A 27115-nucleotide genomic window follows, 5' to 3' on the forward strand; every position below is an offset into this window, starting at 1 on the left:
TTCCACTTACCCGTTCTATAGTGACGAATAAACCGAATCCTCGCCCTGCAGTTGACACGAGTAATTGCCCTATGCTCCCTTTGCCAATTGTCCCTTTTAAGGTGCTTCCAATATCTTTCTCCTGCTTTATTGCAAACCAACTGTCTTGTATTAATGTTGCCATTAGCATCCACCGTCTTCAAGTCTTTTCGGGACACAAATCCATAGCACTTGGCATATTTGGCGTAAAATTCACAAACTTGAGATTCTGTATCAAATACTAGTCCCCATATGTCTTCGATGGTCAAATCAGTTATCAACTTTTCAAAACCATCAGCATTAATTATATATGCCTCTGCTTCATCTACAGTTACATCCACCGTATCATTACTTTCATCGGAACTGCACTCATACTCAACACTTAAATCCTCAGATTGATCACCATCCTTATACGACTCTTTGCCATCATTCTCCATGACTGAACTTAAAATTTTAACATGTTAGGTACTAAATAAATGATAGGAGAATGGAATAGACAAAATGAACTCAATTTTTTATGATTAAAATTATCGGTCAATCAAATTCTATGAAACCTAAGAGCTATTAGTGCATAAGAATGTTATTTATATGACAACCAAGAGTTACAGAAAAAAATTCTCTAACTTATTAACTTCCTATGGTCTTTCTTTTGAAAACAAGAATACAACAGATTCAAATAAATATGAGCACATGAATGATTTGCCATAGTTTTGTGTGAGGCATTTCATTTATTCATGAAAGGATGAAATAAAGTCATTAAATTGATTTGCCATAGTTGTGTTTAGTATGAGGGGTTGATAGAATGCTTTTAAGAGATTGTGATTAGGTGGTTACACATTCTGTTTTTTCCTCCAGTTTTTGAGTTTAGGGTGGTAGTTATCTTTTTAGTATAGCCTTGTAAGTACTAGGTTCTGGTGGTGAACAAATCTATATATTGAAAAAAGTGGAACTTGTATAGTGCAATTTTGATGAACAAGGTGCTTGTAGTTGGGAACTCAAATCTTCTATCCCATTTTTCTGTGTGAATGATTTTGAAGATGTTAAGTTTGAGAATCTTAAAATAGAAGAAAAAGGGAGGTCTCATGATTTTACAGGTGTTAGATTTTTATTGAAGGAACTAAGGAGATAGGAAAATGGGATAGAAGATTTCAATTCCCTAATGAAACGTGTACCTTACTCATTGATTTTCTTTACTAATATCATATTCCCAATCCCCCCAATTTATGTCATGTGCAAGAAGTAATTGTTACTTGTTAGTTCCTATAAATAAATTAAAAAAAAAGAAAAAATTATTTTTTATTCTATGGTCATCTTGAATAGCTTATTCTTGGTATAAAGTATAAACCACTTATTCCTAGTTATCATACAAAATGCCTTTGTATTATAGATAGAGGTTCTTATACCCAAATAATTTTTACCAAGTTTTCAATGCCTAGCAAGTAAATATTGTAAATATGTATTATTTGGAGTAACTTTAATAAAAAGATAACATTATGTTGGTGTTGTAAAAACTGATTAAATTATAGTATCTGTATTCTAACCCTATCATGAAAATTTGTTCAAACACATTTGTCCCTCTCAAAGCAGCTTCTTTCTTCTTTCTTTTTCATTTTTTCTTTAAGAAAAATAGTTTTGTAGACTTTCAAAGCATGCTACAACTAATTGGTCTACTATAGTAATACTTCTAATTGAGCTACTCATGGCTATTTGGCCCATTTCTGTTACAGAAATTTAAACTAATTGTCTCTCTTTCCTTTTTCTTTTTTAATTAATTTATTTTTTATCCTATTTCCTTAATACATTTTTTAACTTAGATAAACAAAACGTGTTAAAATCAGATATTAAAATTCAAAGCAGGTTTGGTACCGGTTATTTCTTGTGTTTATTATGTACAAGAACAAATCAAACCTACATATAAAATGAAGAACCATGAACAGGAGGGTTTATTATTTGCTTGGAATGTGGGGTGTAGAAGTATCATTTTGGAGGGTGATGCAGAGTTATCGAGAGAGAGAAGACAAGAATTCAACCATTCTCATAATGGCACCACTGCAGGATATCCTTAAATATGTTGGCTGGTTTATAGGTTTAGTAGTTGTATAGTTGTATTGTTTCTAGGGAATATAATAAAGCGACTGATGAGCGGATAATTTATACGCTTTTTGACATTGTTTGTACATAGTTTTTAAAATGTTTTAGTTACTTTTTAGTATATTTTTATAGTTTTTATGCAAAAATAACATTTCTGGGCTTTACTATGAGTTTGTGTATTTTTCTATAATTTCAGATATTTTCTGGCTGAAATTGAGGGACCTAAGCAAAAATCTGATTCAGAGGCTAAGAAAGGACTGCAGATGCTATTGGATTCTGACCTCCCGGCACTCAAACGCATTTTTCTGGAGCTATAGAAGTCCAATCGGTGCGTTCTCAATTGGGCTGGAAAGCTAACATCTTGGGCTTTCCAGCAATGTATAATAGTCCATACTTTGTCCGAGATTTGATGGCCCAAACTGGCGTTAAACGCCAGCTAGAGACCCTTTTCTGGCGTAAAACGCTGGAACTGGCCTCAGAACTGGAGTTAAATGCCCAAACTGGCATCCAAGCTGGCATTTAACTCTAGAAAAGGCCTATGCACGTGTAAAGCTTAATGCTCAGCCCAAGCACACGCCAAGTGGGCCCCGGAAGTGGATTTTTGCACTATCTGCACTTAGTTACTTATTTTCTGTAATCCTTAGTAACTAGTTTAGTATAAATAGTACTTTTTACTATTGTAAAAGGGGGGGTGAACCTCTTTTCACTTTTATGTTACATTTGGGAGGCTGGCCATTCGGCCATGCCTAGACCTTTTTCTCTTATGTATTTACTACGGTGGAGTTTCTACACCTCATAGATTAAGGTGCGGAGCTCTGCTGTTCTTCATGAATTAATGCAAGTACTATTGTTTCTCTTTCAATTCATGCTTACTTCTTCTCCAAGATATAATCTCGTACTTAATTCATTTAAGTCAGAATGAAGGGGTGACCCGTGACAATCACCCACTATCTTCGTTACTCGCTTAGCCAAGATCCGCGTGCCTGACAACCATAAGCGGTCTACATGATGTTCAACGTATTCATTGGACGACAGCCGGAGTATAATCTCTTGGGTCTCTGATCCAAGGATTTGACTTGCCTCTCCTGACAACAGAGCATTCGAATCCGTGAGATTAGAACCTTCGTGGCAGAGGCTAGAACCAATTGGCAGCATTCTTGAGATCCGGAAAGTCTAAACCTTGTCTGTGGTATTCCGAGTAGGATCTGGGACGGGATGACTGTGACAAGCTTCAAACTCACGAATGTTGGGCGCAGTGACAGTGTGCAAAAGGATAGAGAGATCCTATTCCGACACAAGTGAGAACCGACAGATGATTAGCCGTGCGGTAGCTGTGCCTGGTATTTTTCATCCGAGACGAGAGATTCGACAGTTGATTAGCCGTACAAAAACCATACCTGGACCATTTTCACTGAGAGGACAGATGGTAGCCATTGACAACGGTGATCCACCAACATACAGCTTGCCATGGAAGAGAGCATGCATGATTGGATGAAGACAATAGGAAAGTAGAGGTTCAGAAGCAACAAAGCATCAAAGCATCTCTAAACGCTTATCTGAAATTTCCACCAATGAATTACATAAGTATCTTTATTTTAATTTACGTTTTATTTATCTTTCAAGTTTGTTACTTTCTTGTTAAGAAAGGTTCAATCTTTAAATCTAGATACATATCTTTTAGTTTCTTGTTAGTCAAGTCATCAACTTTAATTTTAAAAATCAAATCTTTTTAATTTCTTTTTTAATTCTTTTTCAAAATAAATTTCAATCATATATTTTTAAAATTTTAATTTCAAAATCTTTTTCTAACTTCTTATCTTTTCAAAATTTATTTTCAAATCTTTTTCAACTAACTACTTGACTTGTTTGTTTTAATTTTAAAAAGTTTACTATTTCTTATCTTTTTCAAAACCACCTAACTACTTTTTCACTTCTAATTTTCGAAAATCACTAACGACTTTTTCAAAAATGTTTTTAATTAACTAATTGTTTTAGTTTTTAATTTTATTGTATTTCTTTTTCAAATTTTTGAAACTAACTTAATTAATTAAATAAAAATAAAAATATTTTTCTTTTCCCTCTTCTTAAAATTCGAATACTCTCTCTCTCTCTCTCTCTCTCTCTCATCTCTTTCTATTTATTTTATTTATCTACTAACATTTCTCTTCTACTCATCTAATCATTCGAACCCTCTCCCTCTTTCTGTGTTCAAATTCTTCTTATTCTCTCTTTACCTCATTCTTCTATTCTTCTTTTCCTCTGACACATAAAGGAATCTCTATACTGTGACATAGAGGATTTCACTACTCTCTTTGTTCTCTTCTTTTTCATATGAGCAGGAACAAAGATAAGGACATTCTTGTTGAAACTGACCCTGAACCTGAAAGGACTCTGAAGAGGAAGCTAAGAGAAGCTAAAGCACAACACTCCGGAGAGGACCTTACAGAAAATTTTGAAAAAGAAGCAGACATGGTAGCCGAACTTGAGAACAATGGTGGAGATGCAAGGAAGGTGCTTGGTGACTTTACTACACCAACTTCCAACTTCTATGGAAGAAGCATCTCAATTCCTGCCATTGGAGCAAACAACTTTGAGCTTAAACCTCAATTAGTTTCTCTAATGCAGCAGAATTGTAAGTTTCATGGACTTCCATTGGAATATCCTCATCAGTTCTTAGCTGAATTCTTGCAAATCTGTGACACTGTTAAGACCAATGGGGTTGATCCCGAGGTCTACAAACTTATGCTTTTCCCCTTTGCTGTAAGAGACAGAGCTAGGATATGGTTGGACTCACAACCTAGAGAAAGCCTGAACTCTTGGGAAAAGTTGGTGCTTTCTTGGCCAAATTTTTTCCACCTCAAAAGATGAGCAAGCTTAGAGTGGAAGTCCAAACCTTCAGACAGAAGGAAGGTGAATCCCTCTATGAAGCTTGGGAAAGATACAAGCAATTGATCAGAATGTGTCCTTCTGACATGCTTTCAGAATGGAGCATCTTATGTATATTCTAGGATGGTCTGTCTGAATTGTCCAAGATGTCATTGGACCACTCTGCTGGTGGATCTCTTCATCTGAAGAAAACACCTGCAGAAGCCCAAGAACTCATTGAAATGGTTGCAAATAACCAGTTCATGTATACTTCTGAAAGAAATCCTATGAATAATGGGATGACTCAGAAGAAAGGAGTTCTTGAGATTGATACTCTGAATGCCATATTGGCTCAGAACAAAATATTGACTCAGCAAGTCAATGTGATTTCTCAGAATCTGACTGGATTGCAAGTTGCATCCGGCAGTACTAAAGAAGCCTCCTCTGAAGGAGAAGCTTATGATCCTGAGATCCTGAGATCCTATGGAAACACCTATAATCCTTCATGGAGAAATCATCCAAATTTCTCATGGAAGGATCAACAGAAGCCTTAACAAGGCTTCAATAATAATAATAATGGTGGGATAAATAGGTTTGGCAATAGCAAGCCTTTTTCATCATCTTCTCAGCAACAGACAGAGAATTCTAAGCAGAGCTTCTCTGACTTAGCAACCATAGTCTCTGATCTATCTAAGACCACTCTCAGTTTCATGATTGAAACAAGGTCCTCCATAAAAAATTTGGAGGCACAAGTGGGTCAGCTGAGTAAAAAAGTTACTAAAATCCCTCCTAGTACGCTCCCAAGCAATACAGAAGAGAATCCAAAGAGAGAGTGCAAGGCCATCAATATATCCAAAGTGGCCGAACCTATAGAGGAGGAAGAGGCAGTGATTTTCAGTGAGGAAGACCTCAATGGACGTCCACTGACCACTAAGGAGTTCCCTAATGAGGAACCAAAGAAATCCGAGGCTCATACAGAGACCATAGAGATTCCACTGAACTTACTGTTGCCATTCATGAGCTTTGATGAGTATTCTTCCTCTGAAGAGGATGAAGATATCGTTGAAGAGCAAGTTGCTCGGTATCTAGGAGCAATCATGAAGATGAATGCCAAGTTATTTGGTAATGAGACTTAGGAGGATGAACCTCCATTGCTCATCAATGAACTAAATGCCTTGGTTCAGCAGAAATTATCTCAGAAGAAACCGGATCCCGGAAGGTTTTTTATACCTTGTACCATAGGTACCATGACCTTTAAGAAGGCTCTGTGTGACATGGGGTCAGGTATAAACCTCATGTCACTCTCTGTAATGGAGAAACTAGGGATCTTTGAGGTACAAGCTACAAGAATCTCATTAGAGATAGCAGACAAATCAATGAAACAGGCTTATGGACTTGTAGAGGATGTCTTAGTGAAGGTTGAAGGCCTTTACATCCCTGCTGACTTCATAATCCTAGACACTGGGAAGGATGAGGATGAATTCATCATCCTTGGAAGACCCTGCCTAGCCACAGCAAGGGCTGTGATTGATGTGGACAGAGGAGAGTTAGTCATTCAATTGAATGAGGACTACCTTGTGTTTAAGGCTCAAGGATCTTCTTCTGTAACCATGGAGAGGAAGCATGAAAAGCTTCTCTCAATACAGAGTTAAGAAGAGCCCCCACATTCAAACTCTAAGTTTGGTGTTGGGAGGCCACCATTACGCTCTGAGTGTCTGTGAAGCTCTCTAAGAGCTCACTGTCAAGCTATTGACATTAAAGAAGCGCTTATTGGGAGGCAATCCAATATTATTTAATTATATTTATTTTTTATAGACATTTGTTTTCCATTGCCATGTTATATTTTCTTTAGGTTGATGATCATCTGGAGTCACAAAAACAGCTGCAGAATTAAAGCGGAATAAAAAAAACAGCATCAAAAACAGCACACCCTGGAGGACAGGCTTACTAGCGTTTGAACGCTAGTAAGGATAGCAGAATGGGCATTTAACGCCCAGTCTGGCAGCATTCTGGGCGTTAAACGCCAGAATTGGTAGATAGACTGGTGTTTAACACCAGAAAAGGGTGTCTAGCTGGCGTTAAATGCCAGAATTGGCAGACAGACTGGTGTTTAATGCCAGGAAAGGCAGCAGAGCTGGCGTTAAACGCCAGAAAGGGCTGTCCAGGGGCGGTTAAATGCCAGAAAGGTGCAGGGACCAGAATTCTTTGACACCTCAGGATCTGTGGACCCCACAGGATCCCCACCTACCCCAACTCACTCACTCTCCTCTTCACACCTTTCCATAACACTCTTCCCCAAATACCCTTGACCAATCACATCAATACCTATTCCCCAAACATCATTCACCTATCAAGTCCTACCCTCTTTCCCATAATCTCTTCACCACTCACATCCATCCACTATTCCCCAAAAACCCATCATAAAACCCCACCTACCTCACCATTCAAATTCAAAACATTTCCCTCCCAAACCCAACCCCTTCTTACACAAATTCCCTCTCTCTCTTACCCTATAAATACCCCCTCATTACCATCTTCAATTTCACACAACATAAACACTTAAACCCCCTTGGCCGAATTCAAAACACCCATCTATCTCCTCTATTTCTTCTTCTTCTCCTTCTTTCTTTCTTCTTTTGCTCGAGGACGAGCAAACCTTTAAAGTTTTGTGTGGGAAAAAGCTCTGCTTTTTGTTTTTCCATAACTATTAATGGCACCTAACGCCGAAGAAACCTCTAGGAAGAGGAAAGGGAAGGCAGTTGCTTCCAACTCCGAGACATGGGAGATGGAGAGATTCATCTCAAAAGCCCATCACTAGAAAGAGGATAGAGCAAACAAGAGAGCCCACTCATGGACCTCAACAAGAGCATGAGGAAGTCCCTCATCAAGAAATCCCTAAGATACCTCAAGGGATGCATTTCCCTCCACACAACTATTAGGAGCAACTCAACACCTCTTTAGGAGAATTGAGTTCCAACATGGAGCAACTAAGAGTGGAGCACCAAGAGCACTCCATCATCCTCCATGAAATCAGAGAGGACCAAAAGGCCATGAGAGAGGAGCAACAAAGGCAAGGAAGAGACATAGAGGAGCTCAAGAACTCCATTGGTTCTTCAAGAGGAAGAAGAAGCCACAATCACTAAGGTGGACCCATTCTTTAATCTCCTTGTTTATTTTCTTTTCTATTTTTGGTTTTTATGCTTTATGTTTTGACTATGTTTGTGTCTTCATTACATGATCATTAGTGTTTAGTGTCTATGTCTTAAAGCTATGAATGTTCCCTGAATCTTTCACCTTTCTTAAATAAAAAATGTTTTCTGAAAAAGAAAAAGAAGTACATGAATTTTGAATTCTATCTTGAAAATAGTTTAATTATTTTGATGTGGTGGCAATACTTTTTGTTTTCTGAATGAATGCTTGAACAATGAATATTTTTATAGTGAAGTTTATGAATGTTAAAATTGTTGGCTCTTGAAAGAATAATGAAAAAAGAGAAATGCTATTGATAATCTAAAAAATCATAAAATTGATTCTTGAAGCAAGAAAAAGTAGTGAAAAACACAAAGCTTGCGAAAAAAATGGCAAAAAATAAAGAAAAAGAAAGAAAAAGAAAAAGCAAGGAGAAAAAGCCAATAGCTCTTTAAACCAAAAGGCAAGAGCAAAAAGCCAATAACCCTTTAAACTAAAAGGCAAGGGTAAAAAGGATCCAAGGCTTTGAGCATTAATGGATAGGAGGACCCAAAGGAATAAAATCCTGGCCTAAGCGGCTAAATCAAGCTGTCCCTAACCATGTGCTTGTGTCATGAAGGTCCAAGTGAAAAGCTTGAGACTGAGTGGTAAAAGTCGTGATCCAAAACAAAAAGAGTGTGCTTAAGAACTATGGGCACCTCTAACTGGGGACTCTAGCAAAGCTGATTCACAATCTGAAAAGGTTCACCCAGTTATGTATCCATGACATTTATGTATCCGGTGGTAATACTGGAAAACAAAATGCTAAGGGTCACGGCCAAGACTCATAAAGTAGCTGTGTTCAAGAATCAACATACTAAACTAGGAGAATCAATAACACTATCTGAATTCTGAGTTCCTATGGATGCCAATCATTCTGAACATCAAAGGATAAAGTGAGATGCCAAAACTGTTCAGAAGCAAAAAGCTACTAGTCCCGCTCATCTAATTGGAACTAATCTTCATTGATATTTTGAAATTTATTGTATTTTGTCTTCTTTTTATCCTATTTTGTTTTTAGTTGCTTGGGGACAAGCAACAATTTAAGTTTGGTGTTGTGATGAGCGGATAATTTATACGCTTTTTGGCATTGTTTTTACATAGTTTTTAATATGTTTTAGTTACTTTTTAGTATATTTTTATATTTTTTATGCAAAAATCACATTTCTGGACTTTACTATAAGTTTTTGTGTTTTTCTGTAATTTCAGGTATTTTCTGGCTGAAATTGAGGGACCTGAGCAAAAATCTGATTCAGAGGCTGAGAAAGGACTGCAGATGCTGTTGGATTCTAACCTCCCTACACTCAAACATGTTTTTATGGAGCTACAGAAGTTCAATTGGCGCATTCTCAATTGGGCTGGAAATCTAACATCTTGGGCTTTCCAGCAATGTATAATAGTCCATACTTTTTCCGAGATTTGATGGCCCAAACTGGCATTAAATGCCAGCCAGAGACCATTTTTCTGGCGTAAAATGCCGGAACTGGCACCAGAACTGGAGTTAAACGCCTAAACTGGAATCCAAGCTGGCATTTAACTCTAGAAAAGGCCTATACACGTGTAAAGCTCAATTCTCAGCCCAAGCACACACCAAGTGGGCCCCGGAAGTGGATTTTTGCACTATCTGCACTTAGTTATTTATTTTCTGTAATCCTTAGTAACTAGTTTAGTATAAATAGCACTTTTTACTATTGTAAAAGGGGGGGGGGGTGAACCTCTTTTCACTTTTATGTTACATTTGGGCCAGCCTAGACCTTTTTCTCTTATGTATTTACTACGGTGGAGTTTCTACACCTCATAGATTAAGGTGCGGAGCTCTGCTGTTCTTCATGAATTAATGCAAGTACTATTGTTTCTCTTTCAATTCACGCTTACTTCTTCTCCAAGATATACTCTCGTACTTAATTCAGTTAAGTCAGAATGAAGGGGTGACCGGTGACAATCACCCACTATCTTCGTTACTCGCTTAGCCAAGATCCGTGTGCCTGATAACCACAATCGGTCTACATGATATTCAACGTAGTCATTGGACGACAGCCGGAGTATAATCTCTTGGGTCTCTGATCCACGGATTTGACTTGCCTCTCCTGACAACAGAGCATTCGAATCCGTGAGATTAGAACCTTCGTGGTAGAGGCTAGAACCAATTGGCAGCATTCCTGAGATCTGGAAAGTCTAAACCTTGTCTGTGGTATTCCGAGTAGGATCTGGGACGAGATGACTGTGACAAGCTTCAAACTCACGAATGTTGGGTGCAGTGACAGTGTGCAAAAGGATAGAGAGATCCTATTCTGACACAAGTGAGAACCGACAGATGATTAGCCGTGAGGTAGCTGTGCCTGGTATTTTTCATCTGAGACGAGAGATTCGACAGTTGATTAGCCGTACAGAAACCGTACCTGGACCATTTTCACTGAGAGGACGGATGGTAGCCATTGACAACGGTGATCCACCAACATACAGCTTGCCATGGAAGGGAGCATGCATGATTGGATGAAGACAATAGGAAAGCAGATGTTCAAAAGCAACAAAGCATCTCCAAACGCTTATCTGAAATTCCCACCAATGAATTACATAAGTATCTTTATTTTAATTTACGTTTTATTTATCTTTGAATTATCAAAACTCATAACCAATTGAATCCGCCTGACTAAGATTTACAGGATGACCATAGCTTGCTTCAAGCCGGCAATCTCCGTGGGATCGACCCTTACTCGCGTGAGGTTTTATTACTTGGATGACCCAGTGTACTTGCTGGTTAGTTGTACCGGAGTTGTGAAAAGTGTGATCACAATTCCATGCACCAGTGACCAATTTTCTAGATCAGCAACATAATAAGCATAAAAGTATATCAAGCAATTAAACCTGCAAGAGAATCCAAGCATGCAGCTGTTACAAGGCACCTTTCCAAGTTTAGTAAGGAAAGCTTTTGCAACCCTGAAATGAACCAAGACATCATCGAAAATTAATGAAGCATAAATAATTATGAAATACTGAAACTTAAGAATTCTGTTCAAACTGGCAAGCTGAGATGCTAGTATTGTATATCGGTACTGTTTATAGTTCACACTGTAACATGTCTACTAACTAACATAAGCAATATCAACTACAGAAATTACAAGGACAAATGGAAAAACAAAGAGACTTTTCCAAGAATGATTTATACAACTGAAGTCTATATCAAAGAAATGAAGCCCAAGGAAGGTTGGATATATAACTGAAATTTTTCCATAGAAAAGACAAACTGATTGGTTGATAGCTGCATTCAGAATTATAACCATATATTCACATAAAAATAGAAAACAAAGAAAAATCCATGGAAGAAGATGAAAATTCTAGGTTGAACCTATAAAATAAAAAATCCTGATTGTTCTGAAACACCACAAAAATACAAGGAAACGGAAAGTACCTTTTAGAAAGCTGATGCTAAAATTAGTGACTTTACTCCAAGAAATCTCAAGACTCCCCAAACACGCCAACTCTGGAAGCAAATTGAATAAAATACATTGTTCTGTTAATCATTGAACCATGTGTTGACTAAGACAACAATGACTATACTTCCATATGTACACATCACACTGACAATTATATAGTAGTTAAGCACAATTGCAATGTGTTCTTTCTTAGAGAAATAAAAGTATTCACACACTTGAACTAATTAGCCTTCAGGAGCAAAGGTTTTGATATCTTCAATGCCATACAAGATAACCATAAAACAGACCCTGGTTTATCTAATTCCTAAACCAGCCGATCTTGTAACCATTGAAACAGCACCACTAATTACTGATATTAGAAAAATACTTAAATATTTTGGCAGCACCGCACCCGACCAGTAAAAGCATAGCATACGGCAGACAACATGATTACATACCATCAGATTAAATTCATAATATTATATTTAAAATATTTAAACATGATCTGGATCTCAGAAGTGTTAATCTTTCTAACTACCTATCCTAAACATCATAGTTTCTAGCCATTGAGATCAAAGTTCTCGCACCCTAAACATGACAAAACCTTGTTGATCTTAGAATCTAGATCAATTATGTGAACCTACTTATTTAAAAAAAATGTGACCAGCCATAGGTAACTAATTCAACTGAGTTAGCATTTCGATCAAACCAGTTTTGCTCAGCTTTCACCTAAAATAGCAAAGAGAAATAGAATCTAAAAACACAATTATCCATATCCACTAAGCACAATTATCCATATCCACTCGTTGTTTTGTTGACTTTTAATTCCACTTTCTACTTTTAATTCTACAATAGGGTTATTGACTTATTGGCCATAGACCGGGACAATAACCCTATGAAATAGAGGCAGAAAAATTCTACAATAGTTCCAATCAACTAAAACAGCAAAGACAAAAAGAGAAGCTGGTTTCACACAGCTTACCAAACTTTATAGAAAACAACTAAAAGGCTTCACATTAAAGATAAAAGACCAAGATGAACTGCAACATGTCTACTCACACACTAACCCATTATAAAACCTTAAACACCAAGCAAAATTCCAAGCCAAACACCACAAACAACATAAATCAAGCTCACCCAAAAAAAAGATTTTTTTTCAAAATAATAATAATAATAATAATAATTTAAAGGGCCAGTTAATTACTTCAAGTCATTGTCATGGAATAATTGACAAAATTCAGTTCCAAAATTAAAGCAAACAGCAAAAAATGCCACTCAGAGAAAACATAGCAGCTCAGAGAATCACAGAGAAAGTTACAAACTTTGGTGAATTAACACACACCCGAGATACTAAAAACAAAATAAAATAAAGATTGAGGATCAAACCTGAAAAGGGTCACAAGACAGGGTTTGAGTGACTGTATGAAGAAGAGCAAGCTTAGTGTTGCAACGGTTTCATGGAGCAAAATTAAAGAGCGGTGACAGAAGCAACAGAGAGGAGAGTGTGTGTAAAAGTGAAGTGAGTGAGTGGAAACACAGAAACAGAAAAACAAAGACATTAACTACATAAGAAGATGAGTGAGAAGAAATGCAAAATTTAGAAATATATTATTATTATTTTTATTATGAAGTCATGGAATAAAAATAAAAATAAAAATAAAAATAAAAAATAAGTGAAACATAGACGAGGACAAGAACCTAGCCCTTAAAATTGGCCAAATCCCTGAGGCATATTTAGTATTATGATAGTGACTTCACTAGTATTTTAAGGCACAAAAAATAACATTAGTTCTATGCCATTGAAGAAATATTAAACCAAATATAAGATTGATAATGACAATCAACAAAGAATTAAATAGCAAGTATTTCCTTCTTTTATCGCTGTCTTAGTTCCTTGAAACTCTCTGGTTTGCTCATCAATTTTACAGTGATAAACTAAAAGTTATTAAGAGAGACAAAAATCTATTTAGTCAAGAAGGTAAAAACAATACATATTTAAGCTAGATAAGTAACAAGGATCAAATTCTTTGTAACAGTACATGCATATTTAAACCAAATGCCTATTTCTGCTATTGACTACTAGGAAAGAGTTAAAACAGTACTATTAATTTGGTTTCAACTTTCAATAGGCATGCAGCTTTTTAATTTTTTTCTGAGTTTTATAAAAATGATTTGTAGCATGCTCTATGAATTATAATTAGCCAAACTTCAAAGATTTAGAGTTGTATTACTAATTATGATATAAATGAAACACTCATATATGAAATAACATCAAATAGCGTGCTATGGTGAATCATAATAGATGCAATGAAAAATCAAGAATAAAAAATCAAAGAACATAATCAACTCAAGTACAGAACAGAAAAAAATAGAAGCATTAAAAAATTATAACAAAAATCAAGAATCAAGAATAACAACCAAGAGAATACTAGAGAACTGCAGAAAATATGCCAACCAAGAATCAAGAAATTTAAAAATCATAACTAAAATCAAGTACTAAAATACTTAGGAACAAACCAGAATTAACTCAAGAACAGAACAGAAAAACAAATAGAAGTAGTGAAAAATCAGACAAAAAAAATCAAGAACCAACCTGAGTCAGAAGCTCCATTCTTGATGATGCAGACAGAGAGTGGCAGAGTGCAGGGAGGAGTGGAGGAAGACGCGGTGGCTACCAGAAAGGGAGAGGCGCTGGACGACGACGGCTGGATGAGGCTCGACGATGGAGGGCGAAGGGGCTCGACGATGGAGGGCGAAGGGGCATTCAAAGAACTTCCATAGAGGAGAAAGACGCAGCCTTTACCCAGTTGAGTGGTTTAGCCTTCCTTCTCCTTTATGTTCTTTAAATTCCGTGGATAGCTAGTTACCGAGATCAATGCAGTCAATTATTGCTAGGATTTTACCGTTTTGGTGTGCTTCAGAGGGGAGGGGGGCACGAATGATATTAGGAGAAGATGAAGAACAAATTGATTTTTTATTTTTTTGATATGTTTTGCTTTGCTTTAGAGGAGGACACTAATGATTAGGGGAATTGGAGAAGATGAAGAAAGATTAATTTTTGGTTTTTTTAATATGTTTTTGTTTGGTTGTTTAAATTATTTGAAACTATAAATTAGGATTAATTGAATTCTAAAATTTGATTAATTTACAAGGGTATTTTTGTCTAATCAAATAAAGTAAGGATGTTTAAGACTTTTTATAAAATTAAATAAAAAATATATTTTTATTTTTATTTAATTAAAGGGGTATATTAGTAAAAGTGGTGATATAATATATATTTAAAAAAGAAAAAATTAAATGCTGATGTGGAAAAAAATGCCACATGGTTTATTACTATTTGTCCATATTTTAAACGTATCGGTACGTATGAATTTAGAGTAAAGTATTGTTTTTGTCCCCAACGTTTGGAGTAAATCTTATTTGTATCCCTAACGTTTAAATCGTCTTATTTGTATCTTTAACGTTTGTAAAAGTGATTTAATGTTATCCTGCCGTCAATTACACATCATGAGCGCTTTAGTTTGAGTTTTAAAAATCTCTTCTTGAAGTTAGAATACAAATGTCTGGGATAGAATCGATGATCTACTCCGAAAAATAGCCCATCAAATGTTGAAACTAATTCATACAACATTTACATAATTCACTTTTCTAGGAACATAATTGAATCTAAACACAAATAGTGGGTATAATATTAAAATCGAACACATCCAAATGAGACCTAATTGAGAATGAATACATTCAAGTGAGAATAATTAAAAAATATAATCTGATTTGTTAGTATAATTAATAGTAGGATAATATTGAATCACTTTTATAAACGATACAAATATGACAATTTAAACGATTTAATCTTCTATTCTTCGGATATCGCCTTTCTGATGCTTACCCATTTTAGTTTCCTCCGAAAAGTTTCGAACTTTTTATAGTTGGGCTGGTTTTGTGCAACTCTTCGTACACCGAATTCTTTGCTTATTTGAGAAAACAGTGGACTTTTTTTTTCCCTTTCCTGAAGAGGGTTTTTACCCGTTTTGCTTGGGAGCTGAGATTGATTTGGGGTCACATCCATGTATTTGTTCTTGGTTTTGCTTTGACGGTAAGGTCTACATTTCTTGTCATTTTTTCTTCTTTTTGTAAATTTCAAGTTATGATTTATTGTTTTAAACCTTTATTGGAGCTGAAAATGGCACTTTTCTGGATGAATCTTGGTCTAAGATGGAAAGATGTTGAAGGTCTTATTTGATTTTCTACCTGGAAAACTGAAGACTTGATTGGGTGCTTCATCTGATTTTTGTGGATCAGTTTTGTGCGGGTTTATCAATTTATTTTTTCTTTCTTTGTTAATGTATAATTTCTGGAATTTCTTTCCCCTCTTCGTTCAGCTCTGATCCATGTCAAGAGCTGTTGAGAGTGTTTGCTGTTTCATAGTTCTAATTCAAAATCACGGATTCTGAATTCTGATGTTGCCTGCATGGCAGAATGTGCATCTGAAGTCACTTTTCCACTTTGGTTTTGGCCTTTTTGTTACATAATACTTGAATCTGCAGTTGTAGCACTTGGTCTAATATTTGATTTAGTCCTGTTATTTGTACTCATTCTTTTGATCTTGTATCTCTTGTTGGATTTTTGTTTGGAGATTGACAACCCCCAAGAAATTACCCATTGGTGGAGACTAAGTTTTCTGATCCCCTAGCTTTGTTTGATTCAACTTGATGCAGATTTGTTCTGTATCTTTTCTATATCTGTTGCATCAATCTACTAAATAATACCAAATAAAAGCCTTTTCATTTTGTTTGGAGCTCCTCTTGATTGAATGTTTCTTTTGTGTTTGGTCTATGAAAGGTATCATATTATATTTCTTGTATCCCCTTCTCTCGTTGTAAAAATGTTGTTAAACCTTGAAAAAGCACAGCACTGGTAGCACTTGTTATTTTTGTATTCTATGAAAGAATTAGCATGATAAAGCAATTGTTTGATTCTATTATTATTCTTGATTAATGAGCATCTGTGTTTTACTATTTCATTCTTTACACGGAACTCTTTTATGCCGACATTTTAATAGATAGTATTTGATAAGTATTAAATTATTCAGAAGGGAAGCAAACTGGAATTGAACTTAGGACATTTTAATGAAATAGGAATAGATGAATTTTATTGGTTTTTTTCATGAATTAGTTGAATGAAGGATATTTAGTCTTGAAAGTAATTCAATACTAAGACGTAGTTTATTTCTTGTGTCAGAGCAGGAATCAAGCTTTTCGCTTTATTATTGAATGTGTAGTATGTGCCATTATTGTGGTGCTGGTTTGATGGGATCAAATGTGGATGAGAAGAAACAGGATGATGAGAGTAGTTTGAAGTTGAATAGTAAAGTTCCCACAAAGCTAGAGCGCGAAAATATGAAATTGAATGGTACAAGTCCTTTTGCGACTCCACACATTAGTCCAACTTCATCCTTGTCAAGTAAATTTCTATGCTGCTGTCTTTATTTTTTTAAATCTTATATTTCCAAGAGATATTTGTGTAACCCAGTCTTTCTTCAATATGTGATCTTTCAGGTGATTTTTCTGTTGATGTGAACTCATTCGACAGGTATAAAAAGTGCACACAGTGGTGTGAGTATAATGCTAAGCTTAACTATTCTCAAATACTTATTTTGTTTTTTCTATTAGGATGAGTCGAATGGGGAATTGCAAAAAGGGATGGAAAACAATTCCCAAGAAAGCAGTAATGACAATGAGGACGCATCCTCTCCTGAAGAGATGGAATATTCTCTTCCTAATGATGAAGATGAAGACGAGGATAACTGGGGTGATCCAGTTCCAAGGATGAAGTAAGTGGATGCAATAGGTTCAAAGAGGAAAAACAGAGAGCAATGGAAGAAGTAATGAATGGAAAATTCAAGGCACTTGTGGGCCAGCTTCTTAAATCTGTTGGAGTTCCCTCTTCTGATGAAGGTGATAAGAGTTGGGTGGAAAATTCAAGGCAGGATTTAAATTAAAAAAAAATATTTTTTTCATAATAATAAATAACACAATCAGAAATTCCATTACTAAAAAAAATCAATCCGCTTCTGTTTTTAAAATATTTTTAAAAAAGTCTCTAATATTTAATTTATTTTTGATGTTTTAATTATATTTTAAATATATTTTTTATTAATTTTTTAATAACAAACTATTAGTCACTATTATTTATTTTAATCCTGATCTTAAATTAAAAATTCCAATGAACCTATGAATTTTTCAATTTAGAATAAAAATTACGGTTAAAATTAAAAAAGGTTAAAAGTGAAAAAAAATATACTATTAAAAGAGTAACAAAAGAGTAGTTATTTTTATTTTTTTCCCTCTACATTTACACCACTTTCCATATACAATGAGTTTAAAGTTTAAACGGTTGGATTAATGATACATGGTTATTTAAAATAAAAGTTTAGTCTATTTAAACAAATTTTGTCTAGTCAACTCTTTTGTTTTTAATTTTTAATTTTGAATCAGTTTGTTTATAAATACTCTGTTTCTTTTATTGTTTATAGATAACTTTCAGTATCTTCATTACGTCGGTCCATCCTAGAATAGGATTTGGAAAATAAAATAGAATTCAAAAATGAAACAGGATTTGAAAACGAAAACTTTCTATTTTTTCCATAATTTAATTTAAAGTGACACACTCTATCCGAAGCTTATATAAATGCTATATCTAAAAATAGGAAACCAAGCAAGAAGCTAATAATAAGAAGAAGAAGAAGAAGCAAGAAGCCAAGAATGAGTGAAGAGGAACTAGGTACTTTCTCAATGATGGATCCTTTGGATATGATAGATCCTTGGGATATGATAGACTTGGATGCGGATAGAAGGAATATGGTAGAGCAGTGTGCCATTGACGTGGGTGGCAATCAACCACCTCAGCTACAGCCTCCGCCTCAGTCTCAGCCCCAGCCCAAGCCGCAGCCGGATGTAGGGGAGATTACAGTAGCTCAGTTTTTCAGTGACACGTGTGGTTATCAACCACATCAGTCTCACCCTCAGTTCGATATGGTTGTTGCTGAGTGTTTGACAGAAGCTCACTCTCACCCTCACCCTCAGCCTCAGCAGTTTCTTGCTGACGTGTGTGGTTATCAACCACCTGAGTCTCAGCCTCAGCCTCAGCAGTTTCTCACTGACATGTGTGGTTATCAACCACCTTGGTCTCAGCCTCAGCCTCAGCCTCAGTCCCACCCTCATCCTCAGCAGTTTCAGCAGTTTCTTGCTGACGTGTGTGGTTATCAACCACCTGAGTCTCAGCTTCAGCTCCAACCTACGCAACCTCAGGTCTGGACTTGGGAGGAGAACAAAGCCTTTGAGTCAGTTATTGCCAATTGTTTTCAGTATGCTCAACACAACATCGCTGCTCGTTTCCCTGGAAAGACCCCGGCGCAACTGCAAGAACGCTTCAAGAAGCTGATGAAGGACATCAATGTCATCCATAACGGTTATACTGCAAACACTCCTCTGAATGCTGCTGCATCTGAGAACATGACTATGACAATGGCTGCTCCTACCACCACATTGGAACACAACCCTGTCTCCATCCCCATCATCAATGCAACAACAACAACCCCACCACCACCGCCTTATAACACTTATCATCATCATCACAGGTATGTACTCTACATATTTTCATTCTCTTTTTTTTTTCTTTATTTATTTTTAGCCGATACATATTTTCATTCTCTCCTCCTCTTTCTTTCTTTCTTTTTTTTCTTTTTAATTACTTATTCTATATTTCTTTTTTCTTACAAGTTTTAGGATAATTTACTTTAATAAACGAATTCTAATATAAAAGGCTACGTGAAAGTCCCAAATTGCATTTTATATAAATCGAATCGATAAAATTTGATTTAAGCTATTACGCACTAAATCGGATTCGAATTACATACATGCATGAATCAGCTACTAAAGACACGATTTCGTACCAGCTGACCACGCTCATGGTAAAATGGTTTTGATAAATCGAATCCCATATCTTCGATTTACATGCAACATGGTTTTTTAAATTTTTAATACTTTTGAATTTTTATTATTATAAATTTTTGGTATATTTTGTACTCCTTGTTTTAGAGATTTTTGATATTCTTATACTATTAATATTCATATTTTTAGTAAAAATATTATATATATAAAATTAAATACAAAATAATCTTATATCAAGAAAAGAAAAAATTAAACTGACAAATTTTGGGAATTATTTTATCGTTATATAATTTGCAAGGTGTTAATAAATGACACAACATTTGTTTCGTTCTTTTTTGGAAGAGAAAAAAAATATTGTTTATATGAAATTCATTGATTATGAAATATTTTGTTTATTTCTATCATGGCAGGGCGGAGGTAGTCGCGGCCGCAGCACCAATGGAGGCAGCAACAAGGGAACAAAACCAATCTGCCAACACCAACAATACAAAGAAATATTCTCGGTGGACTGAAGATGAGCATAGGTATTTATTATTATTATATTGTTTCCTTTTTCCTCTTATTTATTTATTTATTTGTTTATCTATTATCTAGTTGAATATTGGTGTTTACACAAAAGAAGAAAGTGAAGCAACTAGTATTAGCATATAGGAGCACTTCTCCTGTTTTAGATATATCTCTACTTTGTTGTACATTGTCTACAATATATAAGTCTAACATTTCTCTTTTGTAAGACCGACTCTGCTTCACTTCATTGCTTTCTTCTTAATCCAAGCTTTCATATTAACTTGTGCATCAATAACTAGCAATTTGAAAGAGCTCTAAAGTAATTGCAAATGAGGCATAGTTTTGTTGATTGCTAAATTTGTTTTGTTTTGACAATGGTTGAGTGGTTGACATAATAACATTTCTGGTTGGATTGAAAACCAAAAAAGAAAAAAATTGTTACTAATTAAATAGTTTATGTTTTTGTTTAAAAATTTTTTGTGTAAAATTTGTTAATACTTATTTCAAAAATCATGTTTTGGTAGATTATTTGTTAGAGGATACCAAGCAGAAGGTACAAATTGGTCAAGAATTTCAAAATATTATGTCAAAACAAAAACTTATCATCAAATTACCAGTCATGCTCAGAAATATTTTATACATAAAAAGGGATTAGCTAGAGGAGAAAAGTTAAGAGAAAGCATTTATGATGTAATTTGATCATTGTAAGTCATTTCTTTACTCTCAATTAGTTAATCTAATTCAATTTCTACTATTATAAGAAATATTGAATTGGCTATTTTAAACTCTATTATCCATGATAGTTACACTATTTTAATTGTTTTCCAATGTAGGAATTGTACCCTAATCCAAAGTTTTTAATAGATGGAGGATTTGCTTAAAGGAGGAAGAACGTGTAAATGTACTAAAGATTTTTATTTAAGTTGAAAAATGAAAATATAGGAACAATGAGGTAGGAATACAAGACTTGTCTGTGTACAGAAACATTCTAGATATAATTGTAATTTATAATTTTTCTTATTAATAATATTTGATTCCTAGCTCTCCGGCCTTGATGGCAATGCCGAAGGGGACGGTGAGCTAGTTTCTATCCAGAGTCTCGATGGCTATGCCGAAGGGGCTTTGGATGAGGGATGTATCTTTTCAAAAAGTTTAGTTTAAAATATATTAATTATAAGAACTTTTTGAAAGCATTTGATCCATAGAAACTAGTTACAAAATATTTTTATGTAATTTTTATACTATTATTAATGATTACTTTTTCATATTTTATTTGGTTGCCATTGGAAAGAGTTGAGAGTTAGTATAAAAAGAGCTTGACACAAATTAGATTATAAACGAAGGATTTGACACTAATTAACTTGTTAAGTATTTATACAATTAGTGAATTACTGTAATGTATTTACATGGTGTCACTAATAAAATTTTGTTTTATAAATGTTATTATTGCTTTTTTTCATGAATCAAAATAGTTTGTAATCATATTTTTGTTCTTACTTATCGTGAACTCTGAATCATATGTAACCATGACAGCCTTAAATAGAAAAATGAAAGCAAGATGTAATAGAATGATCTCTTGCTCATAGAAGAAGAAAATGATTTTCATTCCACAAAAGAGAAAAGAAAAGACATTCATAGCACAAAAGTTATACTACTAGGTCACCCGGGCATTTGCATGGCCTTAATCATATTATTTTCTATTAAATTCAATCCTAATAGTTGTAAATGAAGCGGATAGAATGACTAAATTAGTGTTATGATTGATAATAATAATAAATATTTGCTTCATAAGGGTAGTCCTATATTAGGATACAAACCTTCTTTCAAAGCATTTGTTGAATCAAAAACCATATCTTTAATTTAAAAAAAAAAACACACACACACACACACAAAATATCCCTTTTAAAATAAAAGTAGATTTTGAAGTAAAAAATAATTTAATGAATCAATTTTAAGATAAAATTAATATAAATTCTAACCAAAGGTTTTATCTTTTTAGTTTAATTTATTATGATTATCTTATCATATCTTTATTTTTTGTTCCATGTTTGTACAATTTAAAGATAAAAATTTTTATATATATACATACCACAAGAAAATTTATAATTTGCAACTATTTATCTTCTTTTTCTTCTGTCTCCTTCTTTAACAATACAAGTGACTCAGTTTTTTCTACATTTTTTTTAAACTATGGAATGCAATCAATGCATGGAGAATCAAGAAAATAGTGAAAATTATTTATCACAACTTCCTAGGTCATACGAAGAATTTTATAAAATCATTCTATTAGAACAAGTTGATACTTTTTATGATGATGTGTCTCATGAGCTAATCTTTACAAGTGAAAAGTTATTTGAAGATAATCAATATCCAATACTAGACGACTTTCATATTCCTCAGAGTATTACTGAATTTTTTCATTTATATCCACTGTATGCAAAAGTTTTTTTACCTCATTATATGTTTCAAGAACTATTTTCGAAAAGAATTTCATCAAAAGAGCTTAGTAATGTTCCTAATGATCCATCAACCAATGTTGCTCCAAATAATAAATTTTATACGATGCATAATTTATTTTATTATTTTTCACATAATCTGATCTATTTATTTTATTTTATTTTAAATCTTTCGAATTTCTTTCTTAAAATGCAATTTTTGTTTTATTAATAATTGAAATATTCATATTGAAACAAGCGGTGATGAACAAGTTAAAAGATACCAGCTTGGCATAGTGGAACTTGAATTTCATAATTGCTTAGCTTGCTTTTTAGTTAAAAATTGTTTTTCTATTAGTGATAATAAATACGGTGTTTTTCACGCAAAAATTAAAAAAAAGAAGAGAAGTAAATTAATGGACAAATTACTTAAATAAAATAAATAACAACTAAAATTATCTATATACAACTTTTATAAAAAAGTTACTCATATACACTTATTTTTCATAATTCTATATAAATCGCTGTAGGGTGTAGTTGTTTCCGAAGAAGGTGAAGCAAGCATGAATTGCTCGAGGCAGCAGTTAATGTGTTATTCATTGCTGCACCTGGAATATACACATGTTTATAAAGGGTATTTATTTTTTGTGTTGTTTTGGGCTTTTGGTTATATAAAATTTGTTTTGGTTTTTTACCGTATCTTTGGTTTGGGTAAGCCAAGAACTAATCCATTGCAATATTCAATGAATTAACAATTAGACCAACCTAAATTAATTTGTGACATGAATTAAAATTAAGTTGTTTTATTGAATTTTTTTATAATTGACCTACTATTTTAAATAAAAATAAATGAGTACGAACTCGAACCCAAATAGTAAAAATTGTTAGGCGAAAGCTAGTGCACTCTAGGCAAAATAGGGAGTGCAGCACTCTTTAAAAGTTAACCTGCTATCAAAAGTAATTAGGTAAATTAAATTTATTTATTATTGTTTTTTTTTTGTCATGGGCTGAACAAACAAACTGGCACTAACAAAAAAAACTAATTCGCTCGTTTAACACATGACTATCTTTACACCAGAAGAGTACTCATAAAAATTTGATCGATTTCCTCCGTTATTCTGTTATTGTTGATGTGATGTCTTCAAGCATTTTCACGGTTTTGTTTGCTAGCAGGTGCTTCCACTATTGTTCTGTCTAGCCACATATTTTGACGCTCTTGAATCCACCCCATTCTACATCTACCATAAATGGACCTTCAAAGCCCGAAAAATTGCTGCCATAGAAAAGGAAGACGCTGTCTGTCGCCGCTGCTGGTTGGCTAACTCCAAATTATCCTCAACGTGTACGTAATAGAATAAAAAATTAAAATACAATTATATTTAAACAATTATTTGTATTATTTTTATTAATTTATTCAAAAAATAATTAAATTTTGAAGCTAATTGGTATAAAATATTACATATATAAAACTAAGAAAAATTTTTATTTGTAAAAGAATGAGCCTAATAAATAATTATTTTATTTAATATATAATTAAGAATATTTCTTTCTTTGCCAACGAGTTATAGTTCAAATGACATAGTCTCTATATTCACCTAAGAGTTGGTAAAAAAAAAGAATACTTTTTTTTATTAACTTTTTTAAATATTAATTATTTATTTTACATACAATATAGAAATAAATGAATATAATATTTATTGAGTAGACGCAGTTACGTAAAAAAAATTTATTGTCATAGTATTTGAACCAAAGAAAAAAAAGTATTATTTTAAGAAAAACTAATAATATATTTTTAATAATATTCTTAATACAAAATAATAAATTTTAAATATTTTTTTAAATAATATATATTAACTAAAATAATATAATTATCCCAAATAATATATTATAAATATAGTAAAATGACATATTTCAATAAAAAAATTATTAATAAAAACTGATATGAATTTTTGTTTCGCACAAAATAAAATTATTATATGTTTGTTTGCTTTTTACGTTGTATATATATTTTTTTTAATTAAATTAGTATAATACAAAATCTTTTATCATTCTATTCATATTTAATGTTTTAATTTTGTTTCTCACAAAATAAAATTATATATATATATATAACACAAAATTTTTTATCATTGTGTTTATATTTAATATTATAATTTTATTTTACACAAAACAAAATTTATTTAAATCTTAATATTATATACATAATATATATTTAATATTATTTTTTTTAAGATTCTAATATATCTTTTTTTCTAGATTTAGTACATGAATTTTCAACTTATTTTTTATGTATTATTTATTTTAATTCTAAAGTCCAATAATTTTTTTTATTATTCCACCTTCAATCCTTCATTTTACAGTCAAGTGTATGTATAATTATTAATTAGGGATGGTTTTAATATTTTTAGTCTAAATAAATAAATATATTATCCAATTCAATAGATAGATTTTTTTTATTTTTATTTTTTTTAACCCTCTTAATGTGCTTCTAGTTTTTTCACATTATTTATGAGATTGAGGATGAAAAAAAAATTTAGTAATCAATAATAAAATAAAAAAAATTAATTTAATCTACAAAAGAAATTATTTTATCTCTATTATTTATTTAGTTTGTACTTTTTTATTTTTTATTTAATTTAATTGTTAGGATTAATTTTTTTAATCCATATAGAAGATAAGAATTTTATTAATAGCATTGTAGTATAAAATATATATTGGAATACAAATACACATTTTTTTTTACCAAAGATAGGAGACTCGAACCCGCAACCTCTTAATTGAGTATAGAGAGATTATGCCATTTGAGCTATAACTCATTGGCGAATACAAATATACATTGAAAATAAATTAAATCACACATGTATTTATACACAAATACATTAGTGGCTGATTTTAGTGTACCAATAATATTTTTGTAATTTTTAATTCATATCACAAATTAATTAAGTTAGGTTGATCTAGTTGTTAGTTCATTAGTCATGGCGATGAATTATTTCTTGGTTTACTCGAATGAAAGATATGGTGAAAAACCAAAACAAATTCTATATACCTAAAACAATACAAAAGTGTATGAAACTGCTCTACCTTGTAGTGATTTCTAATCATTCACGTGTTGCATGAAAACTACGCTAAATGACGTGATTTTTGTTATTTTCGTAATTTACATAGAATTATGAAAAAGTGTATACAAGTAATTTTTCTATAAAAGTTATATATAAATAATTTTAATTGTCATTTATTTTATTTAAATAATTTGTCCTAAATTAATGTGCTCACATGCTTACTTTACTTAATCCTCCTATAATTCTATGTTGCCATAGTTTTAAGGTGTGGTTAATTTTTGTATTTATATCTTAATATCCATCTTTTTATCATCGTAATAAATTTGATTAAATTATAATGTAAAATGCTTTTGATAGAAACAATAATAAAAGTTTTAAACTAATATTACTATATAAAATTTTTTTGGAAAAAGTAGAGCCTAAATGTTTATATATATTATATAGTGACGTAACTAGGTATTGTATATGTAATGTTAGAGAGAAAAATAATTTAGAATTTGTTTTAGTTGATAATTATTATTTATTATAATAATTAATAAATATTAAATAAAATAAATTTTGATTATTTTTAGTTAATTTTTTTTTAGTTATCACTTACCAAATATTTTCGATACTTGTGTTAGTTATTTTTGGTATATGCAATTAAAGTTGTCTTTAATATTATATGTCTAACCTAAATTGAATTCAGTTACTTATATATATAAATTATTGTAAACCACAACGATTTAGGATAATTTAATTCTGAATTAGGTGGATTTGTGCATTTCTTAGCTTCTTTTGTTTGGTAAATCGTTTTTGCATACAAAGATTTATATAAGCAATTTATTACATAATACTCTTCTTGTTTATTTGGTGTTTGTCTATTAATAATATAACTAGCAGAAGTCCCCGCGCGTATACGCGGGTAATAATAGTGTTTGGATGATGTAACTGCTTTACTTAAAACATTGGATTGAATACTAATATTATATGTAACATATATAATGGTCTTTTGACCGATTTGAACACAGTAATAAGACATAATATAAATAAGGTGTGAAATTAAAGGGAACACACAAAGAAAAGAGCCATTGAATGTTTTAAGTGTGTTGTACTATCTGCTATGTACTTCCTTCTAATTAAAAATGCAAGGTACCTTCTAGTTTTGTTTTTTTAAGTTAGTTATTAAGAAATAAAAGTGGCTACTAATGAAAATATACTTAGATTACCATGCATGTGTCAAGCTGCCATATTAATGTAGAGCAATGTTTACAATTATAAACCCTTCGAAAAAGGATCTTTCTTAGGAAAAGCAAAGATAATAAAAGCTTATGCACTCTAAAGTCATGAGAGGCAAAAAGCAGGACCGTGCAAAAAACAAAAAAATGGCCATGTTTTGTTGGATTTGTTTTAAGCACATATTTTTACATCTCTCTTATGTGAACATTCCACAGCTGTAAGCTTGTTAAAACTCAAAAAATGACTGAACTAAGAGTAGTGTCTATAAATTCATATAGAAAATATTATCTTTAGAAGCAAATAACCATAGAGAAAAGCATGAAATAAAG

At 32.7% G+C, this 27115-nt stretch overlaps 1 protein-coding gene and 1 non-coding gene across 9 annotated transcripts; one reads left to right on the plus strand and one right to left on the minus strand.

Moving 5' to 3' along the window:
* Window positions 1-4979: 4979 nt before the first annotated feature.
* LOC112781108 (small nucleolar RNA R71) lies at window positions 4980-5087 on the minus strand. Its single transcript, XR_003191904.1, has one exon. It is a non-coding gene; the product is annotated as a small nucleolar RNA R71 (small nucleolar RNA).
* A 10370-nt stretch (window positions 5088-15457) lies between these two features.
* Window positions 15458-21354, plus strand: LOC112776637 (uncharacterized). Of its 8 annotated transcripts, none has more exons than XM_025820854.2 (8): window positions 15470-15708; window positions 16859-17075; window positions 17171-17204; window positions 17285-17569; window positions 18322-19251; window positions 19975-20088; window positions 20596-20775; window positions 20905-21354. In XM_025820854.2, the coding sequence occupies exons 5-7, from the start codon at window positions 18377-18379 to the stop codon at window positions 20768-20770; spliced, it is 1164 nt and encodes a 387-aa protein (XP_025676639.1). In that variant the 5' UTR covers window positions 15470-15708; window positions 16859-17075; window positions 17171-17204; window positions 17285-17569; window positions 18322-18376; the 3' UTR covers window positions 20771-20775; window positions 20905-21354. The 8 variants fall into 8 exon arrangements, with proteins under 8 accessions (XP_025676645.1, XP_072083599.1, XP_025676644.1 ...); XM_025820855.2 differs by having other exon boundaries at window positions 15471-15708; window positions 16854-17075; XM_025820856.2 differs by having other exon boundaries at window positions 15493-15708; window positions 16859-17024.
* Window positions 21355-27115: the final 5761 nt, after the last annotated feature.

The sequence above is a fragment of the Arachis hypogaea genome, chromosome 19, assembly GCF_003086295.3.
Source record: "Arachis hypogaea cultivar Tifrunner chromosome 19, arahy.Tifrunner.gnm2.J5K5, whole genome shotgun sequence".
Lineage (NCBI taxonomy): Eukaryota > Viridiplantae > Streptophyta > Magnoliopsida > Fabales > Fabaceae > Arachis > Arachis hypogaea.

What these genes read in the sequence shown, in the direction of transcription:
- LOC112776637 (XM_025820854.2), top strand. Translation starts at nt 18,377, where the DNA reads ATGAGTGAAGAGGAACTAGGTACTTTCTCAATGATGGATCCTTTGGAT. An exon ending in ACTTATCATCATCATCACAG is followed by an intron (nt 19,252 to 19,974) that starts GTATGTACTCTA and finishes CTATCATGGCAG; the next exon opens with GGCGGAGGTAGTCGCGGCCG. An exon ending in TGGACTGAAGATGAGCATAG is followed by an intron (nt 20,089 to 20,595) that starts GTATTTATTATT and finishes ATGTTTTGGTAG; the next exon opens with ATTATTTGTTAGAGGATACC.